The sequence below is a fragment of the Sebastes fasciatus genome, chromosome 21 (genome assembly GCF_043250625.1).
Source record: "Sebastes fasciatus isolate fSebFas1 chromosome 21, fSebFas1.pri, whole genome shotgun sequence".
NCBI classification, from domain to species: domain Eukaryota; kingdom Metazoa; phylum Chordata; class Actinopteri; order Perciformes; family Sebastidae; genus Sebastes; species Sebastes fasciatus.
Genome location: NC_133815.1, coordinates 4,038,543 through 4,053,780, shown reverse-complemented (window position 1 = coordinate 4,053,780; position 15,238 = coordinate 4,038,543). Strand labels below are relative to the sequence as shown.

The 15,238-nt window shown below is 38.8% G+C and overlaps 1 protein-coding gene across 5 annotated transcripts in view; it reads right to left on the bottom strand.

Annotated features, from left to right (window-relative positions):
• LOC141759658 (cadherin-18) overlaps positions 1-15,238 on the bottom strand; it is a 180,186-nt gene that overhangs the window by 52,965 nt on the left and 111,983 nt on the right. For all 5 annotated transcript variants that reach the window (XM_074621911.1, XM_074621913.1, XM_074621912.1 and 2 more), the window contains one exon: positions 2,753-3,047. In XM_074621911.1, coding sequence (XP_074478012.1) covers positions 2,753-3,047 — 295 coding nt within the window. The remainder of the gene's footprint in view (positions 1-2,752; positions 3,048-15,238) is intronic.

The following is a 15,238-nucleotide window of genomic DNA, read 5'->3' as shown; positions in this document are numbered from 1 at the left end:
TCAATGGTGATTGATTCTTTTTTTGTGCAACCGATGATGAAGTTTGCAGGTAACATTGAAACTTTGAAAAGAGTAGTCTCGTTAGAACTAAGCGAAGGATGCCAATACACAGATTAGGGCTCTCAATACCCTATGATGCATTCATTCAGAGATAAAGATTACATCAACTTATTTATCTGATAATCATTTTATGTGGGATTTATTACTTATTTTTGTCTTACAGTAGCAACAGCATCTTTCTAATAAAATATTGAGCTTGTGGCAATAAATATTATTCCACATATAAGGTATTCGAACATACAGCGAAGTACTCTCAGAGGGAGATTAAGACATGTACTTGACGTATCCAATTTAGGAACATACTGACTGGCAAAGTTGTATGTGTGTCAGGACCGTCTGGGTTCATGAATATTCATGTATGCAACCGGGGAGATATTGACTGTTTATAAAGAGGGCGCCTACAGGTCTATTGGGGTTTGCATATTTAATCGTTTTTGCACATTTCCATCTTCTTACTGCAAGAAGCTGATGAAGCTGTTCATTTTCTCCTTGAGGTATTTTTTTAATAGTATAGTGCAGTGCCCGTTCAAAACGTGCTTGTTTGGAGCGGGCCTCCGTTATTGCTGCTTGCAGCTTTCTCAGAGAACCGCTCACCCAAACGACTTCACATTTGACTCTGCGCTTCCTTGGGTCCTGAGCAAATACACCTGCTGTGACAGAGTTGCATCACATTGGCGTCATTTGGGTGCAAAAGCTCACAACAGAGAGCGAGCTGTACCCAAAACGAGTCCCCTCTCAATGCCCTACACTGTGTGTAAATAACAGTAGGGATGTCACAATACCAGAATTTTAGTAGTCATTATCAATACCGGTGAATTTCCACAATTCTCGATACCAAATTCGATACCACGGTCAAAAAATAAATGAATAAATAAATCCCATGTAATGTGTACATGTGTCTATATATACCCTCAGATTCCAAGCAGTAGTTTAAATTCACTGACATGGTGACATTTCACTGGGTATTGGATACCAGAGGTGGGACCAAGTAATTTTTTTGCAAGTCACAAGTAAGTCTCAAGTCTGTGACTCAAGTCCCAAGTCAAGTCAAGAGTCCTAAACAAGCCTTATGCGCTCTTGACCAAATGTGAAGTTATTTTAACAGCAGAGTAACTGGATCCAACTGGTGCTCAGTAATGTGACGTTAGTTCTTCATGGTTTTCTCCTGAAACTTGACTGGATGCTGTTCGATTGGTTCAAACAAAGTGGATCTAGGGAGTTAAGTGTAAGATAATCAAATGCAAGTCCCAATAACATTCAACGAAAATAAAGAGTCCAGAGTTCAATAAAAAAAAAAAACACCACTTTTCAGAGATTTAGCATTAAGCAACAAAAGATAGACATTCAGTTTGTTCAGTTCAGTTCAGTTTTTTCCCCCACGAGTGAATCCTATTCTCAAACATAAAGGATCTCTGCATCTCTGGATCTCGCTGCTGCATGGCACTGTTGTGTGTGTGTGTGTGTCAAACTACGACACAGAGAGCAGAGGACAGCAGCAGCCGCATTTGGCGTTTGGCGGGTGTTAATTTCGGACCCTGCAGGCATCGTGCGGTACCTTCGGTACTATAGAAAACGAGTACCTTCACGTTTTTAGAATTTCGGCATCGACTTGGTACCGAAGTATCGATCCTTGTGACATCCATAAATAACATACTACTAATAAATATGTCCCGTAGATCTAAGGAGCTCCCACTCGACACTGTGCTTCCTTGAGTCCTCAGAAATACACCCACTAAGTGTGAAGTCGATCGGATGAATGGTTGTCGAGAAAATCGAAGGACGAACAGAAATGCATACGTACATACAGACAGAGACTCCTTCTATTTTAGTTAGAAGTAGTTCAAATTCTTTCCAGCAGCTGAAGGGATTATTTTAGAAAGACAGATATATATATGGAATCTTTTCAACAGCGTCAGCGTCACAGATCCACCACCTTATAGTAGAGTTGAAGGGGAATTGCTCTGACAGCAGTTTGGCCACCATTTATGTTTGGCCACAACCTACACATGTTTTTGAAGGAGTGCTGTGAAACATTTGAGCACCATACTTTGGAGACATTGTGCTGAGAGGCAGAATCCACTGGACAGAGAAAAGGGGGGGGGCTTTTGTTTGCCCGAGCTAAAAACAGAACAGTACAATAAAGAAATAAAAAATAGATGTTTGCCACATGATGCTGGGCAGGAGCAGCTGTCTCAGAGGAGGTGGATAGAGGCTTTTCTTTCCTCTATGATGTGGAGGACTCCACGGTCTCGATGGCGGGGATTGCTGTGGAGGCACTATTGAGTGCTTTATAAAGACCTGCCCACCCGGGAAACCATCACAGCAACCAGAGAACAAAGATGAAAAAGAGGACTCGGCTGGCTTACACAAGATCAAACATTCTGGAGAACATTATCACAGAGAGGACAAACCAGAATGCAGCACAGGGCAATAACATGTTTGATCGGGAGCGTCTTTTAAAGCATCTTGGAGCAGCATTGGTCACGAGTCTATTTGAAATGTACACAAAATGTAAATAGTTCTCTCTTTACAGAGGGGATAAAAGGGATTATAAACATGAAGAATATATAAAAAGCAACAAAAATATCACTCAAGTTCAGACAGTTTTTTTTTTCCATCTTTCAACCCATTCAAACAAAGCCTTACTGACAATCATGTGACGGTCCAGTTTATTTTGTAGCACTGTACTCACCCAATTCAGACATCTCCGGCACCGTAGCTACAAAGGGTCCATCTGGAAATTTGGGTGCATTGTCATTGATGTCTTGTACTTTGATGATGAATTCCGATTTTGGTTCCAGCGCCTCCTCTGTGTTGCGGTCCAAGGCTTGTGCATGCAGGACATAATGTGTTTTCCTTTCGCGATCCAGGCTCTTAGTGGCATGAATATCTCCTGTCACTTCGTCGATGATAAATATATTCCCAGCTCCTTCCCCGCTCAGAATGTACCTGACGGATCCGTCGCCTTTATCCGAGTTTGAGTGAAGCTGCAAGGCAAACCAGACACAGGGTGTGTGAATACCGAGAACAGAACGTTGCCACAATCACTTCTTGAGAAGTTGTTTTTGATTCACGGTTTCAAAATGTGATTCATGGTTGTAAAATAACAATGGCCACAGTGCAATGCTGTAGAATAGCTGCAGAAGAAATGCATGAAGAGGGACCACTATAATGTCCACATTGATGCTGAAATGATTGTTTGATTAGTCAATTGTAGAACTGAAAATAATCAATGGATTATCAACAAAATAATTACAATATCGATGGAAATGATCAACAGTTACAGCAGAGCCCTAGTCCATACGAAGGCATGGATCAGGGCTTTATAAGAATACATTATACTACATATCTAAAGCACTTTAAAGCACACTAATCTCTACCACGGAGGCCATATAAACCATCTGTGCTTCATATAGCAGTAAGCTTTGCAGCATTACTGCACTGCATGGTGGTCCTCAGCCCATGTTTCAGATTCAGAAAACTCCCAACATCTAAGTCTAACATTACATTATTCAATATTCTGTCTCAGGCTCCACTCTACCCGAGCATCGCTGAAGAAATTCATCTTTAGAGATTAAAGTTTTGGGGGAAATCCTTACAAGACTGTTGAAGGCGGGAAAAGCACTGCCTTTCTTACCAGGAGAGGGGAATAAGGGAAGACCGAGCCACTTTTTTCAGCCATAATTGATACCAAGAGGATTAAGACTTTCATGCCAATTGCTCAGCTGGGTTTGTAGTTGTAAAGTTTTATAAATATATTTTACAATACCACTGGATTTCCAAACCAGGGCGCCATGGTAACATCATCATTTAAAGAACTTCATTTTCACCCATGAATAAAATATGTTAAGAATCACAGACTTCTTTTTTGCTTTTTTTCCTCAGGGTAGTGTCACAGCTGAACATAACAGAACAATCAATTTTCATTGTGCATTGGCCACGCTTCACATACTGGTGGTACTGCTGGTATTTCAGTATTTCATATTTTTAAATGCACATCAGTGCGCTGTGAACACAACCTTTGAATTCCAACTCTCATCTCAAACAAGATTTATGCGAGTCTTTGGAGAACACAAGATACACATACAGCAAATAAATAATGCATGCTCTGTTTGTTTGGAAGTAATATGTTACTCTTCCTAACATTATTATATATACATAGTATAGATAGGAATGGATATTGGGCGCCAACATGTAGAACGGGGTGACAAAATAATATTAAATGGCATGTAGAGGGACTTTAGCTTTGAAATGATAAATCACAATTACAACCCAACTACAAAGGTGGGTCATGGTCTGTTTAATGCCAATTAGCAGCATCTGTCAGATGTAACAGAGGTGTTAAACTCAGCGCTTTGATATGTGCAGTTTCACAACAACATCTGACAACTAACTCCACAGGGGCCTGCTGGTGCATCAGTCAAATCTAACAATAATACAATTTAAAAAAAGTATATTTCAAGTTGAGTTGTTTAAATACGATGTCAAAAACGGACAAATTGGAACCGCAGTCACAAACTGAGACAAATCAACAGGTGCTTTAAATTGACTGGTGAAAATTAAAATATGTGCTCATTATGTAATAAATTACCACCATACAAGGCAAAATAAAAGTTTTTACAAGTTAACACACTCTCTAAAAGCCTTAATGAAGGTGTAGGTGTTGTACATCTAACTGACTTTCTAAATATTCAAACTTAGATGCCTCAACACAAGGCCTGACACGATAGCGTTCGTCGGACGATATATTGTCCCTGAAATAATTCCGTTAAACGATATTATTGTCATTTTATGCCAATGGTATGATGATAATATAATAGCATAATAATGCAAGTACTCCCTTTCAAAAAGCAATGAACTTCAAATCATTAAGAATATCCCAACATTGAAATGACAATGTGAAAATTTTTTTTTTTAAATATTCTAAATAAATAAAACAAATAAAATAATACCACACAACCAAAACAATGAATGACATGGACTCTTGGGCTCTGTTAATAAAAATGTGCAATGTCTGTGCAAGTCTTATAACAGTAGGGAAATCCCTGCTATTTATTTGTTTATTCTGGCATCAAAAAACATTGGTGAAGATCTTATGTATACAAACACAACGGTCAATATCAAGGTCAGCAAAAATGATCGATGTTATGTTAATACTTTGTACGATAAGAAGATAATGTAATTATCGTGGTAGGCCTACTGAACATATGATTCAGCAAAAAGTAATATGTAACTTCTTCAATGTGAATAATTGTAATGTTGTAATTTCACTGCTGATACATCTGATTAGGGCTGGGAGAACGGACACGGATTGGTATAGACATTTTTCTAGGCAAATTAGAAACTACTGTTGATAAGTTACATTGTTTGATAATGTACCTACAACCAATCGCATCACAGAAACAAAGCTATTTCTAACAAGTCATACAGTATGATTTTCCAAAATAGGCACAGCTGGGTTGGTAAACTAAACACACGCCATGGTTTAGTAGCAGAAGTTGGATAGTTAGACGGGGGAAAAGCATTCCCTCTCAGGAAACTTTTTCATGCCACGAAAGAAAATGACAACTCAACCGTCACAAACATCTTAAATGTAAGGAGCTGTTGTGGATAAATGATGCAAGAAAAGACATAAGTGGTTTGGTAACACTTCTGCAACTAAAAGCCCTGTTCGGCGTTGAAGTGGATGAAACACTCCGAAACAAGGCGAGGCTACATAATGTCTGACACGAAACACATGTACTGAATGTACATTCACTAAGCCAAAAACATGTGCTAACAAAGTCTATAACCTGAAGCGTCACCACCATAAAGCACACAGAAGAAGTGCACACAGTCTTAAACAGCAGCCGACCTCTGGCTGGAACACACAGCGGAGCTCTCAGAGAAACAAAGCAGCTACAGACTGCAACACTACAGGTTTACATAACTGACCCGAGGCTTTCTGGAATGTAAACATTTCAGTGTTTGGACTGACAAAGAGTGAAGAATTGCTCTGTATAATGTACTCATTTAAATAGATACAACGTACTACTAGTGAATTTTAAGGTGAAAGGAAGCTAAGTCAAATGGTGACATAATAATATACTGTGCTATAGTATATATCAACTGACATGAAATATATTTATATATATATATATATATATATATATATCATGATGAATTATTTTGCCACATCACCCAGCCCTACATCTAAGGATTTGCATAATGTTCCCCTGCAAAGCCTGCAAAAATAACTGGCCAACCAACTGCAGTGTTTTTGCTGTAAACACATTTAACTGGTGCAGTGCCTGAATTAGGGCACAGCTAAATTGTTTTGGAGTTCGAGCTGAAGACAACAACGTGTACTTTCACAGTGACCCAAATTTAGAAACAATCAACCATCATACTGTTCAATTTTATTGAGTGCATTCAACTTTGCAGCCACTATTGACTGATTTCTTGATTGATTGTCTGTTTGTTACAGGATTAATTACTATTTCAGCACTGCTAATCCCCCACTTGATGACCATCTGACATCTCTGCTGGGAGATAAGACGTGATTGGACAGCCTGTATACCCGTAGAGTGTATTCGTAGCTTGTGTTACCTTACTGATCCTGAGGCTCAGTTTTGGTCAACCTGGGTGTATTTCCCAATCACTTAAAGGGAATATAACGTGAAAAACTCACTTTGTCAGTGCTTGTGCACATACATTTGGGTATCTGTAGTGCCTACCAACACACAAACTGAGAAAAAAGACAACCTAGTACGTTTTTTTGTGGGCTGCCTAGATCAGAAAACGCTAGGAAATACACGCATATCCAGTGTACGATAGGTGGGTGCTGGATCAACTAGATAATAACCAATTAAAATGGATCTGCACACCAAATAACTCCTGTGAGTATTTCCTTGCTTGAGAACTACCTTTGCAAAGGTGCACTATATCTTTCGCGCAAACCAATCAGAGCATACTGGGCTTTTTCAGGAGGGGGTTTAAGGAGACAGGCGCTTAAACGGAGCGTTTCAGACAGAAGGTGAATACAGGTATATTCAGACAGACAGGATGATAAAAATAATGTCTTTTTTTAACATTAAAGCATGCAAACATGTTCTACTAAAAACCCCAAATGAACTCAAAAATGAGCATGGTATGTCCCTTTTACCAACGAGTCCAACCACAGAGGTACACATTTTAAAAAAAAACAACACTACTAGTATAAATGCACAACCATTAACGGAGACAAGTTATTTATCAAGTTGAACGGCGGAGGTCCTCAGACCACTTCTAATCAAAACCTGGACTAGCGAATAAATTACTAATTAGAAAGCCGCTGTTGATTGCAGGCCTGACTGTTGATGAGAGCCGCCCGTCCTTCCCGTGGAAAATATCAAGCCTGTAATTAGATAAGGAGTCAAAGATCCTGTTGAATCAGGTAGTTAATCAGTTGCTAGATTGTACTAATATGAAACACAACCTCCATGGGAAGAAATCAGGACACGTTTACACATCAATGGCAGCCTGGACGGTCAGGAACAATTACTTTGTTAGCCTATTTCTGCTCTCTTTGCTTTATAATGTGAAAGACATTTAGACATCGTAGATTCCAGTGATGGCTCTAGTTTGATGATCAATTCCTACATATAAATTTAAATCATTTAAATGCAGAGAACCAGAGTTATTACTTAAGGACAGACCGCTTCCATAACTACTACAAGGACATATCCACTTCTGTCCAGCAGCACTCTACAACTGCTGCTCATAAATGTAATTTTGCCTCCAGTCAGAGTGCTAATTTAGCCATTGACTTCCTTTGCAGGAGCCAATAAATCATGCTCGGCAAAGAGGGAACCAATGATGCATATGGCGACTGCTGCCTTCCAAAATCCATGGGTGATAAAAGTGTCAACAGGTTGCGGGCCATTACACAAACATCACAAGCTAAAAGTACAGCAGTGTCTGGCCAGCTGGGAGTGAAACAATATGAAGATATTCAACATTCAAATCTGAAAAAAGCAATAAGGATTCATGCTTGAATGAGTATCTTCAGGTGTTCTCAGTGTGTAACGTGGTCTTGATTGGTTTTAAAATCACCCTCATCTTCCATAAAACCCCATCATGGTCCATTGTGTACTCATGACAGATGAGTACATACTGAATGAATGATACAGTATCTATTCCAACCTTTTTAATCATCAATACATTATAGAAACCAGGATCCAGAAACAGATATCTTTAGAAGAATATTAGGTCTCTTAAGCATTACACTTTCTCAACTAAATAGTTAAGTTGTCTCCTTCAATGGTATATGGATATAATGTTGAGTAGTCTGCTAAAAAAATGCTATAAACAGCAACATAAAATTGCATATCTGAGGTTTGATTTACCACTAAACACTCTCCAGCTGTCACAATTCAGATGCGTAACGCTCTAAGTTGATAACAATTTTGATTTACTCATTAAGGTCACGTTCAATTATTATCATACTCTCACAGCAATAGAGTGCTACAGGAATGATTCCTAAAACCTGTAAATGAGTTAGCATTTGAGCACTTCTGGTTCCCTCGTCTGGAAGTCAATGGGTTTTTAGTTAGATGTCTGAAATATGGTCTGTGGTTAACACAAGCTGAAGGGATTTTAACATTTTCTTCTATGATATAAAATATGTCAGTAAATATCCCACTTGTTAACAAGTAGCTAAATGACACTACTAAACGTCATCCCGCCGACTCCTCCGCCTCTACAGCCTCGCGCTCAAGCAACCGTGTTGTAGTTAATTTATAACCTAACGTCAGCTTTTTACTTCTGGTGACTGCATTCATACTTTAAAAAACATAAAAGTGGTGTTTATTTGTGGAGATTATCTCACGGAACAAAACGTGTAAGTATCATAAACGTTTGTTTGTCACAGAGTTTGTTTTCTGCATTTATCCAAAACCCAATGGAGAAATCCCATTGGCTGTTTGTCGAGGGAACCAGGGTGATGCTAACTTCCTGGTTGGTCATCCCTGGAGCACTCTTTAAGGTTTATGAGCTGTGGGCTTTTTTTCTGATTTATGGAGCTTGTTGTGGCCACAGGAGAAAAAAAAATGCAACTACTGTGATCTAACCTTGCATTTTTAAGAAAAAATCATCTAGTCCTTGTTTTGATTGGCCGCTAAATACATCAATTATATTCAGTATGAATCAAACATACTTCCTTTTAATCATTTAATAATATTTGAGGTATTTTGGATGGCTATGGTCATGAAAAACATTCACTGTGTTGAAACAGTGAAGTAAATACAGCCTAAAGGACCAGAAAAACACACCACACAACAACCTATAATGATAGATCTTACACTGATACGGTTTAAACTGCACACTTCTTCATGTTTACTAACCATCTGTGACTGCTTGATGATACCAAAGAGGGGAGAAGAGGCAAAGAAAAGACAGTTGGAGCATCCAAATATCTCTGGACGGACACCTCCCTCACTGCTGTTCAGGGGACAGTTTGTATTTCACATATTTCCCTTCGTAGTCAAAGCTGGTTGTACTAAACTGGGCTCGGGGCGAATTTCTGTCACATGATTTCAAAAACAGGGCTCCATTTCTCTGCAGAGGGTGCAGCATATTGCACTTTGACTTCAGCGTTGGGATATTTTATTCATACTTCATTTATTTTGATCACACAGAAAATTTCATGAACCCCCCCCCCTAATGTAATTAGTGTCAGTTTTGTTACACTGCAGAGCAAGCCTGATGTGAGCTTAACATATCAGCTCTATGTGTGGCCATTTGAAAGAGGAGGGGAAAGAAAATGGCAGTGATGTCCAGTCCATGCAATATATAATGAATGGAAATGTATGGAAATCTCTCATACACACGGATCGGTGAAGACATTATGAGAAAGGTGAATTTTGACCTCTGCAACCTTGTTGTTCTGCCGTCTCCCCACAAAGACTTACTGTAGAGGAATCCTTTTCCTCCACAGGTCATCAAAACAAGGGATTGCGTTTATCTCCTCGGTCTCTTCGGGCGACTTTATTAAAGACTAGTGGAATAGATGACTGGCATGTGGCTGGCGGCGGGCAGCTGGCAATGCATTTCAGAGGAATTTAAAGAGATCAACAGAGTCTGGGGCTCTGAAGTCGCTGGCGAAAAAACACTCCAATCTCAAGGAGAAGCTCACTTATGATTTCATCATATGCCCAGAGGAGCAACCCGAGAGAAAGTATCTTTCACTTTCTTTTGTCAACAAGCTGCGTGTTTTTTTTTTGGGCTCTGCATATGTCGAGAGGAGCCTTAAATTGTTTGTGTTCACAAGCTAATTGGCGCTCACAGTCAGTCAAACAGTGTACTTTTGGCTCTGTCGTAGCGCCTGTCAGGTGTCTCAGTCAATTAAGGGGAGAAGAGATTTGAGCAACAAAGCAATCCTCTAACCTGACAGATATCTGCCACTACAACAGCATTCCTGCAACATTAAATAGTATTTTTCTACTCATGTAGTAGTGCTGGGTAATATTATAATATAAAATATGAATGTGTAACAAATGTAATCAAACTAACCTATGATTATAGTTATGCAGTCATTCATTTAGTCAGTCAGAGTTGATGAACAATGAAGTCACAAATTATAAGTTACTAGAGCGCGGGGTGAAAATTGGACTGAATAAAAAGAGAAGTTGTAAGCAGCACCTGTACAAGCACAATTATAAGCAATTAATTTGGTTTCTGACTGACTGATTGATCATCAACTAATCTTTTCACCTCAACAAATTCAAAAAGCTTCCAGGAAATGACTATAAGAGGGCTGGTTCATATAATAAGCTACTGTACACACTGGTACTGTGATCTATTTTTAACAATTTTAACTTACTTAATAAAGACACTGGCCTATGAATTAATAAGCATATTTACATATATTCTGATACATTATTAGCTGAAATCAATTCATATTCTTCAATGAAAATTACGAGACAATGTTGATAGAATAATAATAAAAAAATTAGAATAATGAAGTACATTGTAGGGCTGAATACTGGAATTGCATGTTATTATTATTATTATTTTATATATACATCAGTACATGGAATATTTTTTTGTGTTGGTTAATTTTTTATTGATGTTTATCTGGATTAATTACAATATTTGACCAGTTAAAGATTCTGGATTTATGGGTTGATTGAACATCTGGTTAGATGCCACTGGTTGTTGTGGCTACTCTCATCTTAATTATGTACAATCCAGATTATTTATTCATTGAACAAAACTGAGAATAAATTTGGTTTTGCAAGAGATTCACAATGTCTGTAAATTGATGGTTTGTCGTCTCACCCTTTTAGATAATGTAATATTGTGATGATATTGTATCTGTAACAATCTTCAACATGTTTCATCACATTTTAAACCCAATCAAAGGGATGTTCTAGTACATATTAACTAGGGCTGCAACTAATGACTCATTATTGATTAATCTGCCTATTACTCTCTTAATTACTACTTTGTTTTGGCTGCAAAATGACAGTAAATAGCCAAAAATGTCTATTACAATTTCCCAGAGCCCAAGGTAAAACCTTCACATTGCTTGTGTTATCCAATCAAAAGCCCAAAACTCAAAGTGATTCAGTTCATCATATAAAGAAAAGCATCAAACCTTGCATTTGATGAATTTGTACAATGCATTTTTGCTTGAAAAACTGACTCCAAATTGCTGATTCATGTTAATTACATTACCCTGAAGCTATTTAGACCACCAACAGAGCTACCTTGCAACCAACTATATACAACAGAATATCTTTAAAAACATTTATGAATGGATTATTGGACAAAACTTCTGAAAAGATGGCAACCACCAATAAACCTGTTCACCCCTTAGTAGATAAAAGAAGATTCAAATTCTCCATTTCTGGGCAACATGCACAATCACAGGGATCCAGTCTTGGTTGCAGCCATGCCAATTATTCTATTCCTGCCAATGTTTCTGCTGAACAAATATAGAGCCGACTGGCCACATGGTGCTGCGATAATCATCCAAAAATGCTTCAAAGAGGCTGTAAATCAAACATACATAACTCATGTCCCATTTCAGGTAGAGTCAAGAAAACAGACTTAATCTTATGTGAGTTTAATGAAGCATGGAAAATATCAGCTTTTTTCGAAAAAAGAGCACACGACACGTAACCCAATCTGCACAATTACATAGCAGAGGCAGAGGATACGCTCTGTTAAGTGCTATCTTGATACATTACACAGCTTGACCTTCATCTGTTTTGCTCCTCCACCTCTTTCCTCTTCTGCTTTGTCCTTTTTTTCATTTTGCGAATCCTGATAATGTATGTGCCCAGTTGGATTGCATTATTGGTGAATGCCATTTGTAATGGCTTGGTCGTACTCAGTGTACAGATCCACATAATGTATGTGCTTGCTAGCCTTGTTTACTCTCTGCTTGTATAAAAGGATGTTGCTTGTCCACTCATTATGAACTGTGTGGAACGAGAACAACGAGGCAAACAAGAAAAATTACTCTCCGGTGCAGGCGGAAAAAGAAATAAGTACGACATAAAACTCTGATATATGAAATCCAGAATAACATTTTATACCACGCGCCCAGCATAAAATATGTCAAAATACAACCACTGTGGCTACATTTCAGCTGATTGATCCCATGCTGATTTATAATCGATTTTCCAGCGAGTTAAACTTTCAGTGAGACATCAACACATTTGTGTAGACGCACCGAAGCTACAAATAGCTGCAAATGCATCCCTGCGAGCTCAGCATCTTTGTTTATCTGCGTTGTTTTTTTGTTGCTGTGATTTTGCAACTCTTGTAATCAGACTGGCACCGGACAAACAACATTTACTTCATGTTGGAAAGATTCATTAAAACTGCATCGCTTTAATGTTGAAAGCAAATGTTGAAGGTGGGAGTCAGGTTGTGGAGTTTTTTATTCCATCAACAATGTGCACGGTGAGGGGAGCAGAGAGGAGGGGCGAAGAGAAGGAGAAATGAACAGGCTGCGTGCCCTATAGCTGATGATCCGTGCCTTGGCTTCATATTTGCAATTAGCGAAGGGGGGTGGGCTCATTTTTGATTAAATCTCGGCTCTTATACTTCACTCAAGAGGACTTAATCACTTTCTATGTGGGCGTGCTTGATTGTCTGATTATCACCACATTTTGACCATGCTCCCTCCCAATCAACTCCTCTGAGCGTCCCCCCCTTCTCTTTCGATTGATTTGTAACAGTCACAGTAAACCCTGATGATGGAGCGCCCGCCTAATGACCATACATCAAGAGACAGTGATGAGGGGCGCGCTGGAGACGTGCCTTTGATGCACATCACGGAGATCCGCCCTCATAGTTGTCCTCTATTTTGACATCTGCGGGGAGAAACAGAATGAATCGTTGTCTTCCCAGCAGGATGGTTGACTTCTTGATGTACAGTAATGAGATTATTAGAGTCCCGGAAGCAACTCTGACACTCATTTAATGGCTCTGCCTCTAACTGCTGCTAAAATGTGATATTTGGATGAGACAGATATGAAAGCGTCAGCAGATCGGCTCTAGAAAACATGACGTTTTCTGCCTTCTGCTGGCAGCGGGCGAGGGCAAATGGCTTTAGTCTCAAGTGTCTAAACGGTGCTAATATGTTTGAACGTTTCAGCCAGAGGACAGGGGAATGCACTTAGGATATTAGGCATGCCTGTACAGACAGCAGACATAAGCTTCAAGAGTTATTTTCTGCAGTTGGTGAATCAATGGAAGTTGAGCCTGTAATTCACTGGGGTGGCTTAATTTGTTTTATCATCTTTTGTTTGGTGAAAATGTGACTGTTTCAAGGACACGACGCCGCAGGTACATTTCTATGCCTGACCAGATAACAATGAGGCTTTCCAAACAAAAGACTGGTGATCCAAATTGCCTTAAAGGGGACATATCGTGCTCATTTCCAGGTTCATACTTGTATTTTGGGTTTCTACTAGAACATGTTTACATGCTTTAATGTTCCAAAAACACATTATTTTTCTCATACTGTCTCTCTGAATATACCTGTATTCACCCTCTGTCTGAAACGCTCCATTATAGCTTCTGTCTCTTTAAGACCCCGTCTTGAAAAAAAGGCTTGTTGAATCACATGTTTTCTGATCTAGACAGCCCACAGACAATGTACTGGATTGTCTTATTTCATAGTTTGTGGGTTGGTAGGCACTCCAGATACTTAAATGTACTGTATGTGCACAAGCACTGAAGAAGTGAGTTTTTCTTGATATGTACCCTTTAAACACAGATGAGAAAAATCAATCAATCACAGGTCCAGACACACTAATCTTACTGAATGTACACATTTGTGCATGCACTTAATGTACAATCAACAATCATCATTAATTGTTTAACGATGCATCAATCAATATTTTTGTATTAACAATGGATTAAATAATGACTAATGATGTGTATTGTGGAAGGTGTCACTGATGGTGACAAACCCACAGAGATGTATCACCTAACTCTGCTGTCCCTTTCTCTACGAGGCTCTACAATACCTTTTTTATGGTCTTTCAGCGTATTGTTTTGTTTTGAAAGCCCGCTACTTTACTGTTTGTTTCAGTTTGGATTAATCAACGTCATTTCCAGATGCAGCAGGCAGCTGTTTTCAGCAAAGAAAAAAACTCTGATTAACCTACTGCACACTACATGTCCAGCACCAAACAGCAAACAGGCAACATTAGCAACTAGCTGCTGAACATAGAGGAGCATGTAGAAGCTAAAGAGACAGATATTTCCCTCAGGGGTTGGTGGAGACCAAAGCAGAGCTAAAATGAGGGTAAATATTGTATTGTAAAAAAATCAATGAATCCACTGTTTTCGGTTTTGTAACGTTGTAGATAGAAAATCTTTAGGTTTTTGACTGACGGTCAAATATAAAAAGCAATCTGTAGACATCATTTTGAGGTCTCGAAAACTGCTGAAGGCTTTTTTTCAATATAATAATAATAATAATATATTCAAAAATGTGATTAAAAGAGTACACAATAATGAAAAATCTTTAGTTGTAGCCCCTAAAACATATAGAAACACAGAAGCACTTACGCAATGCCTCAGTGTCAGAAAAAATTCTCCGTGGTTGATAAGTATTCTTTCTGCCATTGTCAGGATGTTTCTCTTTCCAACAAGGCAGAGTAATAATGTGACATCGACTGTGAAATGTTCCTTG